The 14,474-nt window shown below is 38.3% G+C and overlaps 1 protein-coding gene and 1 non-coding gene across 2 annotated transcripts in view; both read left to right on the top strand.

Annotated features, from left to right (window-relative positions):
* Window positions 1-14,474, top strand: part of DHX40 (DEAH-box helicase 40) — a gene marked incomplete in the record, with an annotated part of 51,582 nt that overhangs the window by 175 nt on the left and 36,933 nt on the right. The window contains 7 exon segments of the mRNA XM_027774232.1: window positions 1-34; window positions 867-1,034; window positions 3,370-3,515; window positions 6,204-6,323; window positions 6,525-6,752; window positions 6,968-7,034; window positions 8,785-8,916. Coding sequence (XP_027630033.1) covers window positions 1-34; window positions 867-1,034; window positions 3,370-3,515; window positions 6,204-6,323; window positions 6,525-6,752; window positions 6,968-7,034; window positions 8,785-8,916 — 895 coding nt within the window.
* Window positions 1,768-1,871, top strand: LOC114008934 (U6 spliceosomal RNA). Its single transcript, XR_003550420.1, has one exon. It is a non-coding gene; the product is annotated as a U6 spliceosomal RNA (small nuclear RNA).

Genomic DNA, 14,474 nt, shown 5'->3' with positions numbered 1-14,474 from the left:
GAGCGGCCCTCGGCTGTTTGCATCGCTGAGAGAGGTGCGGTCCGCGGGACGCTGCGGAAGCCTAAGGGAGTTACGCCGCGGGGTGGGTGGGGGGCGGTTCGGGGATAAAAGTGTGCCTTTGGCTGCCAGGGAAGAGAGGAGAGGAAACTGCAGCATTTTCCTTGCTCTCCGAGCCTCAGGCGAACTTTGCTTCTAGTGAGCACTTTGGCTTAGAGGCAGGCGGTCCCAGAACCAAGTTAGATGAGAACCTTGTTGGGGGGCAAAAAAGTGAACCCCAATGCTGAAACGCGTTCCGTTCTTAAACAGCTTCATAAAGCCTTTGTTCTCTACCCATTCATCCCCCCCCCCCACATTCGTCGGCCGCCAGCCTGCCTTTGGGTACCGTATGAAGGGAGCCAGTTTCCAGGAGCCAGTTTCCATGGTTACCCACCACTTGGCCTTCTGGGATATCAGTCACTCTGAACAGGGACCTAACTTGAACCATGAATCAGAAGCAAACACAGGTGGCTTGTAATTCAGCTTAGAGTTTTCTACTGTGTCCCAGTTTTTGTTCTGTTATTTAAAAAAATTGGATTTTGTGCTTTTGTGTAGGTATCCGTGCAGATGCATTGCCTTACTCTAGGCCTACTTATCAAGTGATCTGAGTTATGAATTAATAAATACTCAAGTTAGATTTCACTAAAAAGTTGTTTTGGGCTTATCAACCCTTGCTAAAAAACTGTACACAGGTGATTTAATCAAGAAGCCTGGTTTTATTCCTTCCAGCCCTAAAATTCTATTGCCTTTTTCTTTTCAGTCCTGAAAATTTATGTCAGAGATAAGTTTATAGGATTTTTAATCACACAGTTGTTTTTCTTTTATTGCAGAAGAGAAAGGATGCACATCACAGGAGGGAGGAACTACTCCAACTTTTCCTATTCAGAAACAAAGAAAAAAGCTTATTCAGGCTGTGAAGGACAATTCGTTTCTTATTGTTACTGGAAATACAGGAAGTGGTAAAACAACTCAACTCCCAAAATACCTATATGAAGCAGGTAATTTTATTATGGGTCAATATTGAAAATATTGGGAGTATTTTTATAATGTCCTCTTATTTTTTTGAGAAGTTTTTGCTACAGGGCACGTGCGTTTGCCAGAGAGACAGAAAGCGAGAAATCACCTCCCAGGGGGATGACCAAGCTGCAATCCCTTCTTCTCTATTTTCCTCTTGGGATCTTGGGCATGCACGCACATGTGCCTGGCGTGAGTTTTAAGCCATTGGGTCCAGGACTTGAACTGTGGTCGACTACATGGGAGTTCAGCGACATAGCCATTATGCTAACTGCTGGTCCCTATAATGTCCTCTTTAAGGCTAATACAAATAGGAAGTATAGTCTTTTGGTTTACTTTGTCTTTAGTGCTTCTTTATGCTTTTATTTCAGAGTGAAGAATTAGTTGGGATGGTAAACTTTTCCATTTTTAATTACTATAGTAATCTTTCTCTCTCTCTTTTTGTTTAATTGCCAAAGGGCATGTGTGCTTACCAGAGAGAAACAGAAAGGGAAGATAAAGAGAAAGCACCCTTCAAGGGGCGTGGTCTTGCTACAATCCTTTGTCTCTTTCTCTATCCTGATGGGATTGGGGGCATGTAAACACATTTGCTCAGTTTTTCAAGCTACTGGGACCAGGATTTGAACTATGGTTGACTGTGTAGGATCTGGCTCCCTTAACCACTAGGCTATGGGGCTAGCCCTATACTACTCTCAAATGCAAGAATTACAGAAAGATGTGCTTGCTTCAGCAGCACACATACTAAAATTGGAACGATACAGAGATTAGCTTGGCTCCTGCACAAGAATGACACGCAAATCTGTGAAGCGTTCCATATTTTTGTGTGTAAGAGTAGGGCCTGAGGAAGGACATTAAGAAGAAAAATAGGAAGGCAAGCATTAACGGGACAAAGAAATGTGGTATTATCTGTTGAAGATATTTTATAATTTTATCAACTGGACTAGGGAGAAATATTCATATACTGAAATATTCACTTTGTAAGTTAAATAATGTGATTGAATTTATAAAAGAAAATGAAATTTAAAAAAAGACAAAAGAAAAAGAAAATAAGAATACAGAAAGATAGTAATTTCTTTCATAGGGTTAAGTTATCTTAGAGTAGACTATTAAGCATTGGCGGAGATTGAAGTATTTTGAAAGGAAAGGGGTATGTTGATATCTTTTGCTGACATTATTTCTTGGTTCTTCAGAGCATTACCAGATAACCTCCATTCCACCCCCACCCCGGCCCCAGTTTGACCCTGCTGGCACTAAGTCAGATAACATATTACCCTTAAAGTGTCTTTCCTTTCAGTGTGACTAAACTTTCTATTGTAAAGGTGAGTAACAAAATTATATTGGCTATGAGTCACACACACACAAAACTCAGTTTCTTAACTTATAGTAATTTATTCTAGTTCATCAAATCTAGCATGCCATCAAGACATACTACTTTAAAATTTTTTTATTTAGGTTGTGTATGCTTGCCAGAGAGAGAGAGAGAGACAAAGAAAGTAAGAAAGCATCTCCCACAGGAGATGGCCATGCCATAGTCCCTTCTTCATTTCTACTTCCTTTCGGGATTTTGGCCACACATGCACACACACCCAGTATATTTCTCAAGCTGCTGGGTCCAGGATTGGAACTGGTTGGTTGGCCATATGGGATCCACCTCCCTTAACCACTACCCCACCGGCTGGCCCAAATATGTACATTTGAATGGTTATTAGTATATGCTCTTGGGCTAGCCAGTGCTATGGTTGGGGTAACTGGATCCTACATGGCCAGTGTGTGGTTTAAGTCTGTAGCTTGAGAAACACTCCTGGCACATGTATGTATGTGCATACTCAAAATCCCAAAAGGAGGGAAAAATGGGGGAGAAGGGATTGTTACTTGGCCGTCAAATGTGCACAGAGTGACTTTCCCCAAAATACTATCTTTGCCTTCCTAGTGGTCACCTCTGCAGATTTTTCCTTTTTTTACTTTAGCTGTTGTATGGATATTATTGTTGTTACTCCTAGCCTCCTAGCCTTTGGACTTTATTCTCACCCTGGGGAGGTGCTTTCTCTTTCTCTGTTTCTCTCTGAGTACATGTACCCTATAGCAAAAAACCCCCAAAAAACAAAAAAAAACAAAAAACCAATTCACACATATATAAAAAAAATTGTTCTTAATTACTATTTAAATTTCCATGGTTAAAACATTATACAATATGTTATTAAGTTGTAGGATTTTCTTCTGCAAATACTCAAGAAATTTGTGTTGATTGACTAGAAACAATTTAGCTTTACTAGGAAGAAACAGTTACTAACATTGTGTTTTATGCCTCTGCTTTTGTAGGGTTTTCACAACATGGAATGATTGGTGTGACTCAACCACGAAAAGTAGCTGCCATATCAGTGGCTCAGAGGGTTGCTGAAGAAATGAAATGTACTTTGGGATCCAAAGTAGGATACCAAGTTCGTTTCGATGATTGCAGCTCTAAGGTACAAAAGTTTTGTTGGTATCTGCCTAAGTACTATAAGCTTACACCAAAAACAGGAAAAGTTCTGAAGGCTTTTTTTTTTGGCAGTGTAGCAGTTATGTCACTGGACTCCCACACAGCCAACTGGGGTTTGAATCCCGGACCCAGTGGCTTGAAACTCATACCAAACACGTGTACGTGCATGTCCAAGACCTCAGGAGGAGAATAGAGGAGAAAGGATTGCAGTGTGGCCATCCCCCCCTGGGGGTGATTTCTCATTTACTCGCTGTCTCTCTTTCGCTCTCTCTGTCTCTCTTGGGTGAGCGCACAATCCTTAAGGCAAAAACTTCTTTAAAAAAAAAAAAAAGATTTTTAACCTCAAAATGTAATATCTGTTTTAAAGAAACAAAGCCACAGGTTGGAATTGTTTTTGTTGCCCTCTTTAAGTACTTAAAATCTTTGAAGTGTCTGATATTTTATCCCATTTTCTCCCTTGTCAGTTAGTTTAGAAGTGATATTTTGTTTCTTAGGATTCTTTTATGTTGTTTGGCTGTAAGGATCCTTGACATGTAGGTTACATTTGTAATTAAAAAAAAAAAAATTATCGTAGGGCTGGCTCAGCCAGATCCCATACGGCCTACCTAATAGTTTGAGTCCTAGATGTGGTGGCTTGAGAAACATGTCAAATGTGTGAGTGTGTATACCCAACATCCCAAAAGGAGGAAGAGATGGAAGGGGAGGGATTGTAGCATGACCATTTCCTATGGGGGTAGTGCTTTCTCTTCTGTCTCTGTGAGTGTACATATCCTCTAGCCAAAAAAAAAAAAATGATCGTAGTAATGTATATATAACATAAAATTTACAGTTTTAACCATTTTTAGTTATAGAATTCAGTGGCATTAAATTCACAGTGTTTTATGGCCATCAACACCATCTATTTTCAGAACTCTCTTATTATTCTAAACTCTGTATCTATTAATTCAAATTTAACTTCTCATTTCTCCCTTTCCTCTCCCAAATAACTTTTCTCCTACTCTCTACAAATTTGCCTATTCTAGGTACCTCATATAAGTGGGATCACACAGTATTTTGTATTTGTCTCATTTATTTCACTTAGCACGTTTTATTATTTTGAGAGGTTTTTTGCTACAGGGCGTGTGGGAGAGGCAAAGAGAAATAGAGGGATAGAAAGCAAGAAATCACCCCCCAGAGGGGATGGCCACACTGCATTCTCTTCTCCACCATCCTCTTTTCAGGATCTTGAACACACACGCACATGCCTGGCGTGAGTCTTAAGCTGTTGGGTCTGGGACTCGAACTCCAGTGGACCGTGTGGAGTCCAGTGCTTCAACCACTACAGCACTTGCTGGCCCCACTTAACATGTTTTTTGCCATAGGGCAGGCGCCATCACACCCCACTTAACATATTTTTAAGATTTTTTTTTGTGTATGTGTGTTTGTATTTTTGAAGTCAGTGGAAAACTGTACAGCTTAATAAAATCAGTCAGCAAGTATTTGTCTTCCATATCTAATATCTGTCTATTATCTTCTGTATGTAGGGCACCAAGTTTAAAATTTTTCCCTCCTCAGGATTTCTCAGTCCTTTACCAGATACAAAACATTTCCTGATTTACATGTGGTTTCTAATAGGAATGGCCGTCAAATGTGGCACAGAATGACTTTACCCAAAATACTGTCTGTGCCTTCCTAGTGGTCACTGCTGCAGATTTTTCCTTCTTTTTCCCCTTTACCTGTTTTATGGATATCACTGCTAGCCTCTGTTTAAATGCTAGTCAAATGACACTTTTTTATATACGGGAATTGACAGAGAAGAGGAACAAGTGAATAGAAAGTGTACACTTACCGTTTCCTCTACCTTTTCCCCTTAATCTAAAACAGTGGCCGAGGCATTACATTGTTGTTTCTCGTAGCTTGTTAACCTACCTGAAGTCATTGCATTATCTTGCTACTTTCCACTGGCTTAATTATATCTTCTTTTTATTTATTTATTTCTTTTTTCTTTCCAATTTGCTATACAGTGCATGTGCTCGCTGAAGAGAGAGAGAAGGAAAGTGAGAAAATACTCTTCCTCCTTTCTCTGTTCTCCTGTTCGAATTTTGGGCTCTTCTGCACACACGTGAGGTTTATTTTTCAAGCCACCAGGATTCGAACTGTATATTTGGTCAGGTGGGATTCAGCCACCTTAACTACCATGCCACCTTACTTGCCCCTATCTTTTTTTTTTAATTGCCAGAAGGCACATTCCCTTGACAGAGAGGCGAAGAGAGAAAGCCCCCCTCCAGTGGGGTGCAATCATGCCATCTTGCCATGATCTCCACTCCTCCATTTCTCTATCCTGTAGAGACCCTGGGCCTGAATGTTCTTCATGCCCCTGGGGCCAGGATTTGAACTGCAACTGGCCATTTGGGGTCTGGTTTCCTTAACCACTACAGGGCTAGTCTTATTGTAGCTTCATATTGGTGACTTTTATTATTTTATCCCAGAACATCACCTTAGTTCTTTATTTCCGTCTCTTTGTTTATCATGTATTTCATAATTTAATGTCTCTGTTAGACTATTTTATGTCTTTTAATTAGTCAGATTAGTTTGATGACTTAATTTTGTATTTCAAGGGGAAAATTTAGTTGGGAAAGGAGTGGTGAATTTCTGTGATACTGTAAGTTGATATGCTCTCCTGTTTGAATGTTAGGAAACAGCAATCAAATACATGACTGATGGGTGTTTACTGAAACATATCCTTGGAGATCCAAATCTTACCAAATTCAGTGTTATTATTTTGGATGAAGCCCATGAGAGAACTCTAACTACAGTGAGTATTTTAATATATTGGTTTTTCATAAGGAAATAGTTTACTTGTTTGGGATAGCTTTTTACTGTATAGAGAATTTCCTCCTCTTATTTATATTTTAATCTCTTGAAGTAGGAATTCTTTGGTTAAGATAGTAATATACTTAAAGTACTTTGGCTGTTAGGTATACTCGTGACTTACTAGAAATTACTTTTATTTCAGGATATCTTATTTGGTTTATTGAAGAAGCTGTTTCAGGAGAAGTCACCTAATAGGAAGGAACATTTAAAGGTGGTGGTAATGTCAGCAACTATGGAATTAGCGAAGCTCTCTGCGTTCTTTGGAAATTGTCCAATATTTGACATACCTGGAAGACTTTATCCAGTCAGAGAGAAATTCTGCAATTTGATTGGCCCACGAGACAGAGAAAATACTGCATATATTCAAGCGGTATTACTTGGCATCTTTTTATGCCTTTTTTTATATCCATGATTTTAGTCAATAGGGTAATTTGATAATTCATTTGTTCCCTACTATTTTAATGACGTTTATGGGTCCTGGGATTTTTGAGAACCAAAATTTATTTTTCTGGGGAGCAAGAGGAGGTGGTAGTAGGGAAATATTGTATTTCCCCTACCATATTATGTTTGTGTTTCTTGTTTTAGATTGTGAAAGTAACCATGGATATCCATTTGAATGAAATGGCTGGCGACATCTTGGTTTTTCTGACTGGTAAGCATTTAGTATCAGGTTTAAAAGGTTTAAAAATGTTAACTATTGGGACCAACAGATAGCATAGTGGTTATGTCATTGGACTCCCACATGGCTTACTGCGGTTTGAGTCCCAGACATGGTGGCTTCAAAATCACACTGGGCACGTGTACATGTGTGCCCAAGATCCCCGGAGAATGGAGGAAGAAGGGATTGTGGTGTAGTCACCTCCTTGTGATTTCTCACTTTCCTTCTCTCTGTATCTCTTCCCTACCCCCAGTGAGTGTATGTGCCCTAAGGCAAAAACCTCTTTTTTAAAAAAAGTTTACTATTTGTGAGTGGGGAATATGGCACCAAGTTAGAGTGTTATTTGTTTTGCGATATCTGGGCTCTTCTCAACTGTTGCCCTAGCTTTTTATGATTATCTGAATAATTCTAGGTAAAAGATACACAAAACATGAGACTAATTAGGAAAAATATGTAAAGCACACCAGTCTTTCAGTAAAAAGAAATTTAACAATGAAGTATTTTTTTGGTCTGTGCTATATCTAGCTGTATACTGACTGGGTCTGAGTTATTAATCCCATGATTTCAAAAGATAACCCACTAGCTCCTTCTCTGAGTGGTAGGATGGTACTGTACGATTATGGTATAGAAGATGTGTAATGCATGTATCACAGACAAGCCTGTGGCATTTTTTTGGTAGTAAAAAATAGAAGACGTAAATCCCAGACTAATGTAATTTCTCAAGTAGCAGCTCCTTACTAATAGGAATGAGTCATTTCTTTGCTCATCTCCTATTCTGCCTTGTCTTAATGTCAGAAGTGAGATACTGTAATAATCTTTGTAGAGGTTTCTTAAGTATTGAAATACACCTACATTCAATATCTCCTGGACCAGCTTCCTCTGTGTAAACAGTTTAATAAGTTTTCCTCATATGCGATGTTTACAAGATGAAAGGCTTGAAGATAAAAGTTTTTATTCCTATGGAGAATTAAATTCCTTGGAAACTGGTGTTTCTTTTACTTTTGGTGTTATCTTTAAAATTTTTTTTAGGAGGTTTTTGCCTTAGAGTGCATGCACTCATGAGAGAGAGCGAGACAGAGATAATGAGAGGGAAAGAAAGAAATCATTCCCTCGGGGCGAGATATGACCACACTACAACCCCTTCTCCATTTTCTTCTTGGGATGTTGAGCACACATGCACACGTGTCCGGTGTGAGTTTCAAGCCTCTGGGTCCGGGACTCGAACCACCGTCAGCCATGTGGGAGTCTAGTGATATAACCACTATGCCATCTGCTGGCCCTTTTTAAAATTTTTAATTGACACATAATAATTACACAGATTTATAAGGTACAGTATAATTTTTCAAAATTATTTAATATTATCTATTATTATTTTTTAAAGTTTGCTAAGGGCATGTAGGCTCACCAGAGAGTGAGAGAGAAAGCATGCCGCCAGGTCTGAACTTGAACCAATGCTGGCCATATGGGAGGCCACACCACAGTATGATTTTTTTTTTTTAGTACATGAATACATGTGTAAATACTAAATCAAAGTAATTAGTATATTCATCCTTAAACATTTATCATTACTTTGTGTTGAGGTCTTTGAAATTTATTGTTGAGAATTAGTATGACTTACCTCTATCTTTTTTAGTTCAAGTAAGAAATTTAAGTTAACTATTAGACAAAACTGATTTTAATCTAGACTTTTTAATGTTTGAGTTATTTTGCTGCTCAATTGCTGAAGATATTTTTCCCATTTCAGGTCAGTTTGAAATCGAGAAAAGTTGTGAATTACTTTTTCAGATGGCGGAGTCTGTTGATTATGATTACGATGTTCAAGATACCACCCTAGATGGCCTTTTAATATTGCCGTGTTATGGATCTATGACAACAGGTAATTCCTCACTAGAATAGAAATGTTATTGATTTTTAAAAACTCACCACATAATAGAATATTTCACAGATCTTAAGTGTTTAGGCCATTGCATACTACAAACTGACTCCATCTTTTTTTTGGGGGGGGAGAGATTTTTGCTATAGGGCACGTGCGCTCACCAGACAGAGAGAGAGAGACATAGAGACAGAAAGCGAGAACTCACCCCCCAGCGGGGATGGTCATGCTGCAATCCCTTCTCCTCCATTCTCCTCTCGGGATCTTGGGCACACACGCACACACGCCCGGCGTGAGTTTTAAGCCACCGGGTCCGGGACGCGAACCGCGGTCGACTACGTGGGAGTCCAGCGACGTAGCCATTATGCTAACTGCTGGTTCCCAAACTGACTCCATCTTTTTAACCAACATCTGTATCATTAAAAAGAACATTGAATAACTAGCATCTCTTGAGATAAGTGGTTTTTGTTTGAAATTTTTTCACATTTACTTTTTTAAGAGTATGTCCCCCTTAGTATTATTAATACTCATCTGTGTCTCCTTCCAGCAGAATGAAAATATTGGTGGGAATTTTTTGAAATGAGGACTATAATTTTTTATTAGTAGTACCTCAGTCAACCTAATTTGCACTACCACAGAATTTCCAGGAGTCTTATATATTATCCAGTTATGTTTAAGACTAAACATACTGGGTTATTTTCTTTTTAAGTAGCCATGCATTAGTCTGCTTTTCAAGACCAATCCTGTTTTTTTGTGTGAACTCAAAGAGCGAAAGCAAATTCTCATTCTGATATTTGGTCATAATAAATATTGTTGAACAAGATTTAGAATTTTATGAGTTTTTGGGGGATTTTTGCCATGGGATGTGTGCACTTGTCAGAGCGAGACAGGGAAAGACAGAAAGTGAGAAATCACCTTGTTGGGGAATGGCCGTGGCACAATCCCTTCTCTTCCGTTCTCCTTCTGGGATTTTGGGCATACTTGAACATGCCCCTGCTATGATTTTCAAGCCTTCAGGTCTGGGACTCAAACCATGATCAGACATGTGGGAGTCCAGTACCTTAACCACCACACCATCTGCAGTCCCCTAGAATTTTTTTTGTAAAACTGTTTTATTATGGAATTTGACTTGTAAAACTAAAGGAAAGTTAACTTGAGCCTCCTATTTGGAGTTTAGTTGGGATTTTCATTTAAATGTTTTTATGTCACTTATTTATTTTTGCTGTAGGGAATGTGTGCTCACCAGAGAGAAACCGAGAAAGAGAGCGAGCAAGAGAGAGAGAGGGGAAAAGTGAGAAATCACTTCCCGGAGGGACGACCACACCATAATCTCTTATCTGTTCTCCTCTTGTTTTTTTTTTTTTTTTTTTTTTTTTTGAGAGGTTTTTGCTATAGGGCGTATGCGCTCGCCAGAGAGACAGAGACAGAAAGCAAGAAATCACCCCCCAGGGAGGGATGGCCACGCCGCAGTCCCTTCTCCGTTCTCCTCTTGGGATCTTGGGCACACACGCACACGCGCACGGCATGAATTTTAAACCACCAGGTCTGGGACACGAACTGTGGTCGACTATATGGGAGTCCAGTGACATAGCCATTATGCTAACTGCTCGTCCCTCCTCTTGGGGTTTTAAACATGTACACAGATGCACCTGGTGTGTTTTTTATAAGCTGTGAGGTCCAGGACTTGAACCTCATAGTTGCCATGTGGGAACCGTATACTTTAACCTCTGTGCCAGTTGCTGGCCCAAATTTTATATTTTATGTGTATTATTATTTTTGTTGACTGGATGATTCTTACCCTTATATTAATAAAAAGATTTTTTGGAGTGTATGTGCTGGTAAAGAATCTTAGACCAAATGCTATTTTGGAAATCTTTTTTGTAATGATATTAGGCTCCTGCTTCAATAGTAAAAGCACAGATCTCTATTTTAGATTTTTGTATCTTCAAGGGAATTCTTTGGCTCATCATTGTATATTTAAGGTTCTCATTGTTTTCTGGAGGTTTGATCCACTGACTATTTTATAATTTACTTTGTAACTGGTAAATTAAAAAACCATTGCAATTGCTTGTTATTTACCATTAAATACATACACGCGCACGCACGCACACACACACAGAGTAAATTATTTATTTTTTTCCTTCTTACTGTCACATTTTGAAATAAATATTTTGTACCTGTTTTTTCTCCTTGCTTAGCTTCCTGAAACCTAATTTTTATGCTATTAAAGTTTGCTAGTGACCTCCTATTTCTCAAATCTCTTGGCTTTCCCATTTGTATTTTTTTAAAAGGAATTATTTTTTTTAACTTCACTTATTTATTTTAATTTGACTAGAAAGAGATAAAAAGTGAAAAAGCAAACTGCCAGGTCTGGGACTCGAACTGTGATCGGCCACGTGGGAGTCCAGCGCCCTTAACCACTATGCTACCTGGTGGCTTGCCATTTGTTTGTATTTTGATTTTGTAATATGAATGATATTATCCTTCTCAAAATGCTGTCCTCTGGGATAATATTTAATTATCTGATTCTTCTGACTACTCTTCTGAGGTTGCCAGCTCCCACATCCTCCCCCTCTCTTTGCTTTCCCCTAAATGTGACTATTCTTAAGTTTTCATCCTTAGTTTGCTGTTTTCTTATCATTCTTGGTCTTAGGAGAAGTTGACCCCTAGGAGTCACCTGTCACTTCTGTGGGTGACTCCTGAGAACTGTCTCGATTACACTCTTATCTTGCACTTTAGACCTCTTGGGTCTCCTTACTGAGCATTTCAGTCTGTGCCTCATACCATCCCAAATCATTCAACCAAGTGGCAATTCTTCCAGGTTTTCTTTTACATTTGTCTTGTCTAGAACATTCATTCATTCGTTTTATTTTTTAATTCATTGCTAGAGTTGAGATTCTTATTTTCCTTTTCTGAGTTATTTACATAGCCTGCTAACTCGGTTTCCGTAATTTAATTTTCCATCCTACCTGCTGTGGTAAGTGTAATCTTCCAAAAGCACAGCTCTGATTCTGTCAGTTCTGTGGGGCACCCTCGGTCATTTCCTACTGCCAACTGGTATGTACACACATATGTATGTGTGTGTGTGTGTGTATATATATATATACACACACACATACACCTATATGGGTGTACATATTTATGTATGTACACATATTTATGTACATATATGTGTGTGTGTGTGTGTATACACAAATAGTCAATGCCAGGTATATATACATACACACACACACACACACACACACACACACAGACAGAAATTTTTTTCTCCCTCATTTTTCTTGTGAATCTATATTTGCTATTTCCTTAAACTGGAATTCTCATTTCCCTTTATTTTTTCTCTCTCATTGGCTCAAATCTTCTGTTTTGGTTCCGTAGGGTAGCCAACACCGTAAAAACCTTTTCTAATTTTTCTCCTCACAACTGGCTTTGATCTCTTCCTCATACGAACTTCTCTGTGCTTCACTTTATTGCTGTGGCACTTAACACATCCTACCTTGTGTTATGGGTGTTTTATCACTTCTGTGAGATTGTGAACGTCTTAGCGGCAGGTACTATATGTTGAAAAAGTTCTGATTAAATACTTGTTAAACCGTGTTCCAGATATTTTACTTTCTGCTGATACTCTTTTAGTATCTTACACCAAACGCTATATCGAGAACCTTATTCTTGTCTCTCTCTCACACCTTTTCCGTCTTCTGATTACCAATTTCTGTTCAAGGTATTACAGTTCTTGTACGATGTCATGCATCTAAGAGAAAGGTGAACTCACTAAGATTTATGAAATAAAATGTATTAGTATACTGTTTGCATGGAATTAGAAAATTGTAACACTGCATGTAATTATCTAATTCATATTTCTTAGCCTTTTTGTGAGGGTTGAGTCAGTAGGTCTCAGTTTTGTTTTGTTTTGTTTTTGAGAGGTTTTTGCTATAGGACATGTGTGCTGGCCAGAAAGACAGAGACAGAGAGACAGAAAGCAAGAAACCAGCCCCCAGGGGGTGTGGCTATGCTGCAATCGCCTCTCCATTCTCCCCTCGGGATCTTGGGCATGTACACACATATGCCCGGCTGAGTTTAAGCTGCTGGGTCCAGGATTCAAACCACGGTTGACTACATGGGAGTCCATTGACATAACCATTATGCCATCTGCTGGTCCTCAGATTCTTTTTTAAAAGTGATGCAAGTCACAGCTTTTTTCCTCTAGAAAAATGCACATATATACACATGTATGTTTTCATATAATCAGACCTTTTTATTTTACAGATAGAGACTTAGGTAATATTCCTGAGATCACATGGTAAATCAGTATTTGATAACTAGTTGTTTATTTAGTAGGGGGATATAAAGTGTGAATATTTCCAGAATACATGAAGAAAAGAAAAGGAGCTCTACCTTGGATTAGTATACAACTTATTCTTTTTTTTTTTTTGCCAGAGGGTGCATGTGCTCACCAAAGAGAGAGAGAAGGTGAGAAAGCACCCCCTTTTGGGGGATGGTCACACTGCTTCTCCTTCTCTTCCATTTCTGTCTCCTTTTAGGATTTTAGGCATGTGTGCACTCATGCCCAGATTGTTTTTCAAGCTGCCAGGATCAGGACTCAAACCATACATAGCCTTGTGTGATCTAGCTGTCTTAATCACCACGTCACCAGCTACCCTAGTGTATAACAATTTACAAGCTGCCAGAATCAGGACTCAAACCATACATAGCCTTGTGTGATCTAGCTGTCTTAATCACCACGTCACCAGCTACCCTAGTGTATAACAATTTACAAGAGGAAAATCTGTTCATTTATTTAGGTCACTGCATAAATCCAAGGGTTTTTTTCTTTCTTTCTTTCTTTTGCCTACAAAACAAAAACATGGCAAGTACCTGAAATTGTTTCTGGGTGTGGTTGTTACCTTAGATATTAAGATTAAAGGTATGGGGATTAAGGCTAGTGAACTTGACGTAAAAACTTTTACTTTATGTGGTTTCTCTTCAAATAAGAAAACTTTTCTTTTGTCTTATAAGGAAATGTATAATTTACATATTTTTATATAAAATCAGCAAAGTAAGAAAAAGAAAGTCACCCAGATTCCATCAACATAACTAAGTGGTAGTCTCTGTGAACATTTTGGAGTATATTGTCTTGAACTTTGTCTTTACATTTTAGATTTATTTTTGTCAGATGTTTAGTTTTATTTCATTAACAAAAAATGGAATTATGTTTTATTTGCTATTTTATGGTTTATTAAGACCTTTGTAAGAAGTTTAAAAAGTGTAGAAAAGTACATAAAAACCATTTTCCATTGTGCAGAATTAGCACACTTAGTGTCTCAGTATATTTGCTCCAGGTTTACTTAAGAACAATTACTTAATTGCTAAGTGAGTGATACTGTTTTATGATGAACTATTTAAGTGGTGTATAAAAATTACAAAGATAAAGCAATTCAAATTCCTTCATCTAGAAATAACAGTCTTTAATATTAGGAAAAGCATTATTCAAAGATGTGTGTATGTGTGTTTATGTAAGTTACATATATATAAGTAAGTCGACAAATTTTTTTTTTTTTTTT

The sequence above is a fragment of the Tupaia chinensis genome, unplaced genomic scaffold, assembly GCF_000334495.1.
Source record: "Tupaia chinensis unplaced genomic scaffold, TupChi_1.0 Scaffold000416_1, whole genome shotgun sequence".
Lineage (NCBI taxonomy): Eukaryota > Metazoa > Chordata > Mammalia > Scandentia > Tupaiidae > Tupaia > Tupaia belangeri.
The sequence above is the reverse complement of the archived record's forward strand: the minus strand, read 5'-3'. Positions and strand labels throughout refer to the sequence as shown.